General features: G+C 44.5%; 1 protein-coding gene across 2 annotated transcripts in view; it reads left to right on the top strand.

Moving 5' to 3' along the window:
• The window catches only part of RCAN2 (regulator of calcineurin 2), a 277,388-nt gene that overhangs the window by 165,848 nt on the left and 96,183 nt on the right, over window positions 1-15,357 (top strand). The window contains exon 1 of one of the 2 annotated variants that reach the window (XM_007451897.1): window positions 12,290-12,563. The exons of the other annotated variant lie outside the window; for it this stretch is intronic. Coding sequence (XP_007451959.1) covers window positions 12,477-12,563 — 87 coding nt within the window. The 5' untranslated portion in view covers window positions 12,290-12,476. Of the gene's footprint in view, window positions 1-12,289; window positions 12,564-15,357 lie in introns of those variants that run through there. 2 annotated transcript variants of the gene reach the window in all.

Here is a 15,357-nt window from a genome sequence, read left to right as displayed (position 1 = left end):
AGCCAAGAGCAGTTTCTATCATTTGCAGCCAAATGCCCTGACAGGTACAGAGTTGAAAGAGTGGTGGACATTGATGGATGCCCACCCAACATCCATTCCCTTCCTAACCCAGATCTTTTTTTTTTTTTTTTTTGGCCGTGCCACGCGGCTTGCGGGATCTTAGTTACACAATCCAGGATTGAACCCATACCCCCTGCAATGGAAGCGCAGAGTCCTAACCACTGGACCGCCAGGGAATTCCCCTGACCAGATCTTTTTAACATGGCGTGTTGCTAAGCTGCTTCTCCCCTGTCCTCAATGTGTGTGGCTTTAGAATTTAAGTGCAGAGCCTCCTATTTTCTTCCCATTGATTCAGAGCAAGCATGTCTGTTAAATTTCAATGGGTTAAATTCTGTGCAGCCCTCTGTTACCTTGCGCTCTTTCAGGATCCTGTTTAATTAGTGTGCCTTCCCTAGCATCTCTCAAGTCACTGATAAAATGCTTATCAGGAGAGAGCCCTCTGCCAGAGTCCTCCCCTCGTAACGTCACCTTTCATCGGCTTGCTTGGGGAAGGTAGTCCAAGCTGCTCCTGCTTAAGTCTCTGCCTTTTTGCTCTTCTGACCTCTGACCAGATGCCTTCTTGAGTCTAGTTATGCCAAATCTATTGTAATTCTCCATCAACCATTAAGATCTTCCCGGACCAGGGCACGAACCCGCGTCCCTTGCATCGGCAGGCGGACTCTCAACCACTGTGCCACCAGGGAAGCCCTGTTTTTTGTTTTTTTTTTTTATAATTCTTTAATTTCAAATAAAGAGTAAGATTCATCAAATACTTTCATGTAGTTACACCTCAACTAAAGTCTAGGCCTTTTTAAAAGAGAGTAGACATAGTTGCATGGAAGGACCACTACTCATAGATTTGGTTCCATGCTATGGCCTTAGCATGAGAGGGAGAGTGGGGCTAGGCTGAAAGGGAATCTGTTTCTAGAGTTTTGATTAGTCAGAACCATAACAGTTTTGCAATAATATCCATTCCTAATCAATACCAATAAAGACTAGTATCTACTACTGTAAGTTGTAATCTCAGTTTTTACCCTTACTTACCCTTTTCTGCTAATGTAAAGATTAATGTTACTAGCTAACTATTGAAATGAACAAACGTGGATGTGTATCTCACTGTCGTGCGTGTATAAATCTGATCACAATTTACTCTTGTCACCTGCATCGTGAAGTTATTTCAGATAAAGTTACCACTGTCTACACAGGCTTGGAATTTTAGAATCTCCTTCCCTCCCTGCCACCCCTTCTCCTTTTTCTGGTACCTCCAACCTTGATGCCTCCTCACTTCATTCTCCAGCCCCAGACCATTACCTTGACAGCCAATTAGTTGTTAAATCTTGAACATTCTATCTCCATGGTGTTTCTCATATCCATTTCTTTCCTTATATTACGATTACATCTCCAAGATCCAGCCCCTCATCACCTTCTGGCTAAAGTTTGGAAACAAAAATCTCCAATCACTCTTCACTCCGATTCACCCTAGATCTTTTCATAAACTTTTGATAGATCCCATATCTTTCTGAATGAAATATACTCAGTCTTCATCGTGGCACTCAAATTCCTCACCTTTGCGGCTACAAACGTCTCTTCCCATCTTACAACTCACCATGGCCCTGCTCGGACTTGCCATTCAAACTAAATGAGCCATTTGCTGGTCTTTAAACAAACCGCAACCTTGCTCACAAGACCTTGATCTCTGTTAGTTCTACTAAGTGTCCATATCATATGCCCTCCTCTTTCATTGAAGGCTTTCTTGATTTTGCTGGTAGATGGGATCTTTGATCTTTTTAAGAGACCCACCCTTGTCCCTGGCACCATCTTCTCCTTACAGATAAGACTTTGAAACCTTAACTGTGCAACACCTCCACTGCTTTTCCTGACCACCCCCCCCCACACACAACTAACTCCCCCACCACCTACCCCCCTTCTAGTCACCGAGTTCTTTCTTATATTTCTACAATGTCTCATTGACGAATTTGGTCCCTCATTGCCACTGGCTTAGATAATCCAGTCAAATACAGCCAAGTATCTACTCTCTTAAATGTCCTTTGAGATGTCAGTTTTCTCCCCTTCTGCCTTTGTTACATTCCAATCCAGTCTTCACATCAGCAATAGACTCCTTTCAAAAGTGCAGATGTGTTCATGTTCTCACTTCTAGAACGTTGGAAGTGAAGAGTTCACACTTTGGAGATAAGCCCTTCAAGATTCAACCTGGCTCTACCACTTTCTAGCTATTTGACCTTGGGCAAATGACTTCCTCATTTCGGAATGGGGCCTATTGTGAAGTTTAAATAACACAATGCTTGTGAATTTTTGCTGAGTGACTTCACAAGTGTTGCCCTAAGTCAATGATAGTGTGATGGGATGATAAATTCCAAGTTTCAACTGAGACGTGATAGCATAGTAAATACGACATTTTGAACAGACCAATAGGTCTGTTCTGCATATAGGTATCAGACCAATATGCAGATTTTCAAAGCAGGTGGCCCAAAACTAGTTAGATTGCTCTGAAACCTGAAGGAGGGATAAGCAAGTGGAAATGGAAAGATGATTCTGTGAGCAGGTTTTCTTTGCAGAAATCCATCCTGGGACTCCTGCTGTTACCTCAGGTGGGAGGCTTAGATGGTGGCAGCTCCCTCACCTCAAGTCTAATTGGGGGCAGGAGGCACTTCCATGGGATAGTTTGGAGACCTGAATCTGTGGTCCCTGATGAATGACTCCCACTTTAGTGTCCCCTCTTACTCTAGGGCTGTGTGTGTGGACTTTTTTGGTTGTTAGTGACAGAAACAATATCTGAATTAGCTTGGGGAAAAAAGGGAGGCCTTGGTTGGGATAATACTAGAATATGTAATATCACCAAGAGAAGAGTTGACTGAGGAGACCCATGCAAGGACAAGGTGCCCCCAGGCCTCAGGAGCAACCGGAAACAAGGACTCTAATGCTTCTAGGACTTCCTTCCTCCACTTTTTCTTTCAGTTTCTGTCTGAAGGTGGCTTTATGGTGAAAAAAACATGGCCAGCCACAGTCCCAGGCTTCCGGCACCACAGGGGACTGGCACTCCTGACCCACTTTGGGTCTGGGAAATCGTCTCAGGAACTCTGACTGGCTTGGACTGGTCAGGGCCTCCCTCAGGTGAACCCAGGGCGGGGAGGAGGAACAGCTCCCAGAGACACAGGGGTGCTAAGCAAACACCCTATTAATTTTCTTCCCTGTAACTTTTCAAGTGTGTCGGCTTCTTAGACATAGCATGGCCCGGTGTAATCCCCCCACAAGCCGGTTCAGATGGGGAGGACGGGAAGGGGGATAGGTCTTCCTGAAGGTGGATCAAGGCAGGGATGAAACCCTGAGACCTGGGGAAGAGGGTAAGGCAAAAATGAAGTGAGGGCTTCCCTGGTGGCGCAGTGGTTGAGAGTCCGCCTGCCGATGCAGGGGACAGGGGTTCGTGCCCCAGTCCGGGAAGATCCCACATGCCGTGGAGCGGCTGGGCCCGTGAGCCATGGCCGCTGGGCCTGCGCGTCGGGAGCCTGTGCTCCGCAACGGGAGAGGCCACAGCAGTGAGAGGCCCGCGTACCGCAAAAGAAAAAGAAGTGAGATGGCTTCTTCAGAGTGCTACTCGAGGATAAGCTGTAGGATATTCGTGGGGCCTCTGGAGGTGCCCACCGGGCAGTGGAGGAATGAGGACGGTCCCCAAGTCTGACCGAGGGCATTGCAGTTGCCACTTAGCCGAGACCTGTGCAGGATGGGGAGCTAGCTTTTTGTGTCCCTCCTTCTCCCCTGTAAGTGTCCCTCTCACTTCTTATGGACCCTCCAACTCCCACTGCACCATTCCCATCGCCCTGTGACCCGAGGCACCTTCATTTGCCTCACTCTCCCTTGCCAGGTTCACATTCCTTTAAAGGGACCCCCGGCAGCCCCTCTTCTCAGGTGGCTCCCACAGCTAAAGGATGCCACTCATTCCATTATCCAGTCACCCACACATTTATTTCCCTGAGCTGTCACTGTGTGGCAGCCCCCATTGTAGGCACTGGGGGAAAACACAGTGAGCAAGGTAGAGGGGCCCTGCCCTCATGGAGTTTTCATTCCAATGGAGAGATCAACAGAAACTACACAAATAAATTGTGATATCTGTTAGTGGTAAGTGCTTTGAAAAAAGATAAAACAAGGCAGGGAGATAGTGAGAAGGGTCCTACTTAGATAGGCTAATCAGGGTGGGCTTCTCTGAGGCGGGGGCCTTTGAGCTGAGGCCTGAATGCTGTGGAGGAGTGAGCCCTGCTGAGATGGGGGAAATGGACTTCCAGGCGAGGGAAGCCAAGGGGCTGGAGGTGAGAATGTGTTTGGCTTGTGATGACCAGACCTAAGTGAGGTATCAGAGAAGAAATGCAAATAGCTCTTGACCAGATGAACAGATGCCCCACCAGGCTCATAATAAGAAGAATGCAAACCAAAACCCACTGAGAACTGTGGTTATTTAGACTTTTTGCTTGCTCAGGTCAGAAACAGAATCTGAATTAGTTGGAGGAAAGCCAGGGAGGTATTGACTGGGACAATGCTATACTAGTTCACATGTAGAAAGATCCTTAGATGTCCCCATAGTAGGAGAAACGCACCGAGATAACCACATCTCACTCACCAGATAGGCAAACGTCCAAGGCATTCTATAACACGTGCTGTGGAGAAACCCCCTTTCTCATAAATTGCTGGTGGTACAAAGCAAAATGGTACAACCCCAATGGAGGAGAATTTGTCTAAATCTAGCAAAATTATCCATGCATTTGCCTTTTAACCCAGCAATTTCACTTCTAGAATCTGTCCCAAAGTTACAGTAGAAAAATGTGAGTAGATATAAGCCAAGCCTATCCATTGCTGCACTATTTAATAGCAAAAGACTGGAAACAACCCAGTTACTCATCAGTAGGGGCTTAGTTGCACCAACGTGGTAAACCCACATAGTGCACATGGTGGAATACTATACAGCTGTGAAAAAGGAATGGGAATACTTTTACATAGGACAATGTAATGATCTCTAGGATCATGTTTTCTAGTGATAAAAGCAAGACAGAGAAAAATGTGCAAAGTATGCTATCATTTGTCAAAGAAAGGGAGGGAAAATAATACACGTATATATTTATATATTTTTAAATGAGAGAACAGATTAAACAATAAAGATGAAATAACAGTAACCTGTATGGGAGGGAGGGAGGGAGGGAATTTGCTGGAGGAGACAGGGAGAGAAGCTAGATTTCTTTGTAGAGTTGTAGTTTGAGTTTTGAACCATGGAATATGCTTTATACTTATAAAACAAAATTAGGGCTTCCCTGGTGGCGCAGTGGTTGAGAATCTGCCTGCCAATGCAGGGGACACGGGTTCGAGCCCTGGTCTGGGAATGATCCCACATGCCGGGGAGCAACTGGGCCCGTGAGCCACAACTACTGAGCCTGCGCGTCTGGAGCCTGTGCTCTGCAACAAGAGAGGCCGCGACAGTGAGAGTCCCGCGCACCGCGATGAAGAGTGGCCCCCACTTGCCACAACTAGAGAAAGCCCTCGCACAGAAACGAAGACCCAACACAGCCAAAAATAAATAAATTAATTAATTAATTTAAAAAAAAAAAAAACAAAATTAAATTTACTGAGAAAGCAATCCTTAGGAATCAAATTTGAAGGAAACGAATGAACCTAACTTGGTTTCCAGTTGGTGGAGGAAAGGAGCTATTCCAAATGACCAAAGCACAGGAACCTCTACCATCCTTATGGGATATACCCTTAGGACAAAAGGAACTGGGGGATAAAATCTTAAATTGTTCCTACTGAATATTGTGATTCTGAAGCTGCTGTGTATTGTAGTATTGAATAAGGCAAATGAGTAATTATGTTACTGGTAAGAGCCAAGATATTTGGTGTGGAAGAAGGAGGATACAGATGTATGACTGAAACATTCTGGATTTGGGGGGCTTCCCTGATGGCACAGTGGTTGAGAGTCCGCCTGCCGATGCAGGGGACGCGGGTTCGTGCCCCGGTCCGGGAAGATCCCACGTGCCGCGGAGCGGCTGGGCCCGTGAGCCATGGCCGCTGAGCCTGCACGTCCGGAGCCTGTGCTCCGCAGCGGGAGAGGCCACGACAGTGAGAGGCCCGCGTACTGCAAAAAAAAAAAAAAATTCTGGATTTGATTTGGAATTATCAGTCTGAACTCAAGATGCACGTTATCTTTAAAACACATTTATTCAACTATACTTCAATTACAAAATAAATTAAAAAATAAAAATATATAAGTAAGGCCTTATTACCTAAAAAAAGTTTAAAAAACACCTTTGTGGGCCTCCCTGGTGGCGCAGTGGTTGAGAGTCCGCCTGCCGATGCAGGGGATACGGGTTCGTGCCCCGGTCTGGGAGGATCCCACATGCCGCATAGCGGCTGGGCCCGTGAGCCGTGGCCGCTGAGCTTGCGCGCCCGGCAACGGGAAAGGCCACGACAGTGAGAGGCCCACATATCGCAAAAAAAAAAAAAACACCTTTGTATATTTTCTAGTTCAGTCCACTAAAAAGTCTTGTAAACAATAGCTGGCTCAGTGCCAAGAACACCTCTAAGTCTATAGATTATGATCTTGAAATATGTTGAAATACTAAATGAAACTGAGAAAGAAATGACTGATTCCTTATCTGGGGCAGGAAATGGACAGGATGAGTCTGGAACATTTTGTCCTGCCAGAAGGAGTCCTCAAAGACTACTGAGATTGTGTCAATCTCAGGAGGATGCAGGAGCCGACCTGATGAGAGTCTCACCAGCAGTTTAAGCATCAATAAGATAAAGCGACAGTGATGAATTGGGAGATTGGGATTGACATATATACACTAATATGTATAAAATGGAGAACTAATAAGAACCTGCTGTATAAAAAAATAAATAAAATTCCAAAATTCCAAAAAAATATGATAAAACGACAGTGGATTTAAACCCATCAAATATGTTCAGTCCACGAGTTCATAAAGATGCTTAATAAAGTAAAAAACTCAGTGGTCTTCTTCGAAGGATAATGTGAAGCAAGTCATTAAAAAAAAAAAAGAAAGCTAGTTAATAAAGGAACAGAATCAAGTGTGTATTTTGCCTGTCTTACAAAAATGTAGCTCAGGGTAACTCCATAGTAGATGAGAGGTAGTAGTTCCTTGTGATGGAAGTACTCTGTGAATAAATAAAGAGGGAATACCATCATTCTGCAACTTAGAAAGAAAGAGTAAATCTACCCGTTGAGCACGAAGGGCTGCTAATACCACAAAAAAGAGATGGCCAGGCATTACAGACCCCCAGTGGAAGTATACAGCACCATTCATGAAGGAGTCTTGCCAAACCCAAAATCTATCAAGCCTCTGGATCTAATGAACCTACAGGACCTACAGGTAAGAGAGAAACCAATTAAATGAAACCATGTGGAATTCATCAAGAAAATCCAGACTGGGGAGAATTCTAAAGGACAAATAACATGGTTTTATCATCACCAACAACAAACTGCAAGGAAGAAAAAAGAAGACATGGAGGAGGACTCTATAGACTAAAAGAGACATGAGAGACATAGTAGTTTAGATCCCAGCGAAGTAAACAAAATGTTAAATAAAGGAAGGATGGGAGGATGGGACCAGGGAGGGGATGGAGAGGGGGCGGGGAGGGAAGAGAACATTGGTAGCGCAGCTGGAGGAACGTGAACACTGGCAGGACATTTGATGATACTGAGGAACTATTCTTGCTTTTGAGTGTGTGTGATGATAGGTATTATGATTTCAAAAGACGAGCCCTTGTCTTTTCAAGATAGACACTGAGATATTTATGGTTGAAACGATATGATGTCAGACATCGGCTTCAAAATAACTGGGAGTGTGAGTGGTTGGGGACATGGAACGCTGGTGCTCAGACTTGAGCTTGTGTCAGAATCACTGGGGGGGGCTTGTTAAAATACAAATACTGGTCCTACCTACCCAGTCTTGGGTGTGGCCCAAGAATTTGCCTTTCTAACAAATTCCGGTGGTGATACTGTTGGTCTGGGGACCACACTCTGAGACCCCCTGGCAGAGAGGAAGGAAGGTTGATCCCAAGCTATTGTTGTACTTGGGTGGTGGGTACATGAAAGCTCAGTAGAGTATTCTTTCAACTTCTGAATACGGCTGAGATTTTCAACAGTAAACATTAAAAAAAAAAAAAAAAAGTGATCCAGAAGGACACATAGAGGGAGGAAAGCCTTTGATGACCCATAGTTGTAATGGGAACATCTATACTCATTAGCAAACCGGACTTGGCTGCTGCCTCTGAGATTGGAAGGTCCCCATCTCTTCCTGCCCACTTGGGGGTTAGTGCCTCAGCTCAGCTGTCAATCCTCTTGGAGAACTACCTGGCCTGAGGGGTAGGGAAGTGGTCTTTGTCTCAGGGTCTGCATCGTGCTGCATCCATTTCCTTAATGTGATCGATCATTGGAAGAACCATGGTTTGAATGAATCCTAAGATTTTTCTGGCCACTTCACCTGGAAAGGGTGCTTCTGAGCAGAGCTGTGCCAGGGTTCAGCTGTCAGTGGTGGGGGTGATTACTGAACTCAGATGCTCATGTATCCTGCAAGGACCTTTCTCAAACTCCAGATCAGGAGGCACCTCTATGGGTTTGAGTCCTTCTACTTGCTTTTTTAGATTCATTTATTTATTTATCCATTCACACTTCAGATATTCCTTAGAGTACCTCCTAAGTGACAGGTACTTTTCTAGCCCCTGAGAATACAGCAGGGAACAGAATAGGCAAAAACCTCTGTTTTGTGGAGACTACATTCTAGTTGGGGATACAACAAATAACAAGTCAAGAAATAAGTGAACAGTTTCAGATTGTGCTATGAATAAAATTAGAGAGAAGATGCCGGATAGTGATTGAGTCCGTGTGTGTGTGCATGTGCACACATGGGTACACGTATTTTATTTAGGTGATCAGGGAAGACTTCTCCAAGGAGATGACATGTGAGCTGAGAGCTGGATGGTAAGAAGGAGTCGGCCATGCGGAAACCTGGGTACTTTTTGACAAAGGCAGTAGCAAGTGGGAAGGCCCTGAGATGAGAAGGAGCTTGGCATTTATTTATTTATTTTTTTTGGAATCCCAAGAAGACCAGTGAATCTGGAATGTGGAGAGGAAAGGGAGAAATGGTGAGCTCAGGTGGGAGGGAGAACAGACAAGAGCTAGGGTTCATAGGACCTTGTAGGCATATCCCGGGTGCTTATATACAGACCCCAGGTACCTCCCAGGCTGCCGGTCATCCCCCAGCTATCAAAAGTAGATTCTATCTCGAGAAATAGGGCACAATTTTAACAGGGAAGGCCCCTAGGGACTCTAATCTATAGCAAAGTGTTTTGTATAAGCAACTGAATAGTATAATATAGCCAATTTGTTGAACCAACCTATTAAAAATCCAATAATTTTATTTCAAAATCACTACATGCTCTCGATGCCTATAATTTCACCCTAAGTACACTATTTACTCAATTTAAGATTTGATCCCCTATAGTATTACCCATCATACAGATTCCTCTATGCCAGATAGTACTATAAGTTATCAGTCATTTCATGCTAATAGAAATGAATTGAAAGCTGTGTCCTTGAAAAGATATTTTAAAAAAGGAAAGCATAAAGTTAGTGGACTCAAGAGCACGAGAAGGGATCTCCAGGGAAGAAACAAATCAACAAGGAGAAACTGAAAGATGCATCAGGAAACAACTACCTATTTTACAGTTTGGAGTGAGGCTTTACTTCCTGGATAGACTAATGTCGTCCTGCCAAGATGTGTCAGAGCAAAGCTCTTTCTCTTGAAATAATGCATGTATACCCTCCATAGCTATTTCCTAAACAGAAAGTGTGCAGTAATTCACAGAGTGCTTTGAGTGAACAGAGCAATGGTTAACCTTAAACTCTGTGAACCGTAGGAGCTGTCATTAATACAGTATAGCCTTTTCAGGACGATGAGACCGTTCTGTCCCCGAGGCAGCTCACATGGCTGGGGTGAGCAGGTCAGTCACTCCCAACTTTGCATTCGGGGACTTTATATTGGTTGCTTCAAGTCAGCCATGATGAGGATATTTACATCAAAGGAATCAGCAAATGCTACACATCAGGCTTTTCTTTTCAGAGCTGAGTGTTAAATATTTACCAGCACACTGCTGCTGTGACCCTTAAAAAAATAAATTTGGGGATGTACCACGGCATGTGAAAAAATAGCCTTGTTTTGGTTCTGCCTCTTGAACCGATGTGAGTGATATTTAAATTTGCATTCATCTTCTTGTATACTTTACATTTCAGCTATATTTATGTATAGACAGACCCATTCACTTTCTCAGAAACCTTTGCCGGGCATTCCATGGTTGACCAGATAGATGCAAAGGGCCCCTCGAGGCTTTGTGTCACCTGGCTCTTTCTGCCTTGTTTATCCCTGGCTCTGGACAAATTTAACCTTAAATGTGCCCCCCCCCCCCCCCCCCAAAAAAAAAACCCCTGTTCTTTCTTTGCTCTGGATATTTCTAGTCTGCGGTCCCTGCCTTGGGGGCTCTCTTCACCCCTTCTCTGTCTGACAAAGTCTTACCGATGTTTCAAGGTCAGAGCAGAAGTCATGTCCTTGAGGCTCATCTGCCCCAGCTCCCTTCAGCATCCATTGCTGTCTCTCCAGTGCTCCCACCAAGTGCCATCTGTCCCTCCTTTGCCACCATCACCATGGCCTTGTTTTATAGGGTGTTTGTCTCCATGTCTCATCTCCTCTCCTGGATTTTAAGCTCCTTGAGGACAGTGAATTTTACTTATTCATTTTATCCTTTAGAGCAGCTGGTATAGAGCTTTGAACATAGTCATCACGCAGTAAGTGTTAGTTGAATTATCTGCAGACATGATTTCATATTCCTCACAGTGCCCTGGACAACACAGTAAGTGCCGTACACACACACACGCACACACACACCACCACCACCGCACACAGTTTCATCAGTCTACATACTTCTATTTGTGGACTGATTGCATTTAACCTGGAAATGCCTCGTTGAAGGGGAACATTAGGCTCACATGTAGCCCCAAATGAGGATCAACCACAAAACTTCTACCTTCAGTCTAAAATGTCACCTTTCTCATCTGCACGCAAAATTGGACCACCTTGTCCAGTCACGGGTTAGAAAGGTGCCAATCTGTTACGAATCATGACCTCTGATAGCCACTGAAGATGCACCTGCATTCCTACCGGGCATAGATCCTGCCAGAATGTAAGTTCTACTGGTATTTTTGTAACCAATGATAAAATGAAAGCGATTCAGATTTTTTTCCTTTGCTCACTTCTACTGTAAAAGAAGGCTGCCCCTGTTTGGTTTGTTCGTTCATTAAACAATTATTGCCTTCTCATGCCAGACACTCGGCAAAGGTCTCAAGATATAAAGATGAATTATCCACGGCCCTGCCCTTCTGGGGTTCACATTTAGGAAAAGAGGCTGAAAAAGCCATCAGACATGTTCAGAGTCTCAGGAGAAATCAAGCCCCGAGGCTCTGATAATGACCCACATCAGTGCATTTGCCCGCTAGATTCTGCCATCTGTCCCCGCATGAGATGTTTGCTGTTAACTCCTTTCCACTGCCCGCTTTTGGTTTGAATGACCTTGGAGACAGCCTGAAATCCCGAGCTTTTAGAGTTTCTGGTCTGCACATATGTGCTTCAAACACAAATCCACAAACCTCTAATTATCTCCTCTTAGCAGGCTGCCTACATGACTGACGACCAGCTCTTTAGTCACTCCAAGAATGGATTTCTGTGTAGCCTGTGCCCGCCCGGGATGCATTAGCATGCCCAGAACATGTGTGGCCGCTCTGAGCGGCACAGGGCAGTTAACAGAAGCCACGCAATTTGCAAAATGCCTCAACTTCCTGCTCATTTCTGAGGCAGAAAATGGTCACACCTTAACCTCAGGAGGCTCATCGGCAGAATAATTCCCACCCCCACCCCAAAGAGAGCCTCTGGTGTCAGATCCCCCCCTCTCCCCACCCTTGCTTTTTGCAAACATAAGCACTCGGGCTGAAACAACAGCTATGACTCAGTTCCTAGCGAACGCTGCCTGAATTGATTTAGTCTGAGTTCAGATTTAGCACATAATCATGTTCAATTTGCTCCACTGCACTGCCTAGAGATAAAAGGCTGGGGGGAAAAAAATAGCTCCAGCTTGTGTCAGTCTTTGCGGTGATGTCATTGCCATCAGAGAGCCAGCCGCTCTTACTCTGCCCTGCTGCCTGAGCCGCGGCGGGCTGTGTGTGTGCAGCGGAGTGGGCTCAGGTGCCCAGCTCGGCCATCCCCAGGGCAGGGCAGCGCCCGGCCGGCCCGGAAACATCCACCTGGAAGGCTCTTCCCAGCCCGCACGACTCGGAGGCTGCCTAGCTGTTTATTGTCAATTCCGGAGGGGGAATGCCAGCCCCTAGCATGGACTGTGATGCTTCCACTCTGGTTGCCTGCGTGGTGGATGTGGAGGTCTTTACCAATCAGGAGGTTAAGGTACGCACCTGCAATCTTCTGTTTCATTGTTGCTGTTGCTGAAGCTGCTTGGAGCCTTGTTAGCTTAAGGGAACAAGACTTTGGTTCATAGTTTTCAGCTCACGATCTGCACTAGAAATGCATGTGGTGAGTGCCTGACTCTATTAATTAGAATAAGTTAGACGAGGGACTGGCACGTTCATTTTAAATGTGATAAGGTTGGAAAAACCACTGTCTGTTTGTTCTTGCCTTTTCTATTAGGTGATCCCCAGTCGTCCTTTTCACAGTAGACATGTTTTCATAGTCTCTGTGTCAATAAGAATTTGCCAGTCCTTTATGCTGAGAGGGGTTTCAAATCAATGATTAAATGAAGAAAGCACATATAATAAACATCGTACCCAGGACACCCTGATCGTGGGACATTAACCCCTTGATGGGACGTCACTTACATAGGTCGTGATGTGGTCTGCAAATTGAACAAAAGCTATTCTACAGATGGCAGTTTCAATCCCCAGCTCTCTGGAAGTCAGAGTTGGAGAGCAGCTGTCTAAATTTCCTTTGTCAGGCAAAAGAAGCAAGTCATCTTCCCTGAACAGCTGTCCATAGAGAAAGTTCAGGCATAAATAAATTTTTGCGTAGTATTCTAGGGCGCTGGTCCTCACTGACTGCCTGCAGCAATTGTTTGATTGTCATGGGTAATTGTCTCCTGATGACATACATTCCCTTTGCTTTTCCCCTTTGGTTTTATGTTCTGAAAAAGATGCCATGCTTGTGAAATGGGCATTTTGATTTCTTCTCTCACATTGAAAATAAGAACTAGCAGAAGCTTCTTATTTAAACAGTTCGCACACACGACAAAAAGGATAGTTGCTCATTGTGTGACGGGAGGAAGGAAAGGGGAATTGCACTGCGTAATCATTTGTCACCTTCCCCTTAGTCTTTACTTAAAGGAGGACCCAGAGTTCTTTATTTTGGGGTGTGCAGATGACACCCTGGTGCTTGCCAGGTGGGAATTTATGTGTCCACTAGCATAACACATGGCTCTGTCATTCAAGATCGCAGTTTTGAGCACCCTTTTGAAATGAATTCAAGAATCTGTTTTGTTGTTTCTGCATATTTTAAACGTGTGGCCTGCGTTTACCAATTCTTAGGCCAGTGCTGTGAAGTGTTGATCACCTGTCATGCTGAGGTTCCGAAAATTAGAAGGTAATGGTTTGGTGCTGCCTGTGGTCGTGTCCACGAATGGAAACATGCGTGTAGCGACTCAAAGCCCCGCTGGCCGTACACGCTGCGTACACTCCAGAAGGGAGCAGCCCTCAAAGCCCCTCCAGTTCAAAACCAATTTAAATTCCAACGTGGGTAACTGAGCAGAGAGCCATCTCCCAGCACCTGCTGGAACAGAATTATGCGTACATAAAGTAACACTTTACGATTCCCTTCTTTTCTGAACCGTTCCCTTTTAATTACGTGCCGGGCCTGTGAACGTCATAAAATAAATAATCTAGACTTTTTTGGTCCAAGAAATGATGGTGAGGATATATTGATTAGGCATCTGCAGTCTGCCAGGCATTGTGCTCTTACAGGAAGGAATTTAAAATATGCTTAGATGACGTAGGTATTTGTCATATAGACATACAAAGAACCACTTACCCAATATTTCTCTTTTTTTAATCATTGCTCTTTTTTTACTTACTTTTTATTGAAGTATAGTTGATTTACAATGTTTCAGGTGTACAGCAAAGTGATTCAGTTATATGTGAGTGTGTGTATATATATATATTGTTTTTTCAGATTATTTTTCATTATAGTTTATTAAAGATACTGTATATAATTCACTGTGCTATACAGTAGTTCCTTGCTATTTATATTTTATATATAGGAGTGCATATCTGTTAATCCCAAATCCCTAACTTATCCCTCCCTCCCCCTTTCCCCGTTGGTAACCATAAGTTTGTTTTCTATGTCTGTGAGTCTATTTCTGCTTTGTAAGTAAGTTCATTTGTATCATTTTTTAAGATTCTACATATGTGTGATATCATATGATATTTGTCTTTCTCTGTCTGACTTACTTCACTTAGTATGGTAATCTTTGGGCCCAACCATGTTGCAAACATGCCCAGTATTTCTTAAAGACAGACTATTTTGTGGAATTCAGGGGACACAGAATTCTTACAGCTGGTTGTACTTGAGTGGTTGGGATGGTGTCATGGAGCAGGTGGTACTTGAACTTGAAGATGGGTAGATTTTGATACAGGAAGAGGGGAGGGCACGGGGACAGGAAGGCATTCCGTCTTGCAGTCAGGTGAGTCAGTGCATTTGACTGCAGTAGGATCTCTGTGAGAGACTGGAGTAGGGGGACAGAGGGGAGTCAGGGCCAGATTATAAAGCCTCTCACCCTGTTCATCAGAAATGTATGGGGTTTTCTGGGAAGACTCCCACCAGAAAGATGCATTATATGTCCTTCCTGCTAAATAGCTTCGAATTACAGTTGATTTGTTTCTTTGAAACAAGTTACTTAATCATTCTGTGTCTTAGTTTTCTCATCTGTAACATGGGGATAATAGTAGTTCCTACCTTGTTGGCTTGGTAAGAGGATTAAAGAAAATTATACATGTAAAACAATTAATACAGTGCCTGATATATTTCGTGTTCAATAAATGTTAGCTGTCACCATTATTGTCATGGTCATCTTTTTAGACGTTCTCTAAAGGTGATAGATTACTTTCCCCAGTTTACTGGAATGTCCTATCTCCAGCTGACTTTACAATGGCAGTCCAGGACATAGAAAGTGTTTCCACTCCCATCCCCCCCCCAC

Source organism: Lipotes vexillifer, unplaced genomic scaffold, assembly GCF_000442215.2.
Source record: "Lipotes vexillifer unplaced genomic scaffold, Lipotes_vexillifer_v1.1 scaffold147, whole genome shotgun sequence".
Lineage (NCBI taxonomy): Eukaryota > Metazoa > Chordata > Mammalia > Artiodactyla > Lipotidae > Lipotes > Lipotes vexillifer.
This window is presented reverse-complemented; position numbering and strand designations above follow the sequence as displayed.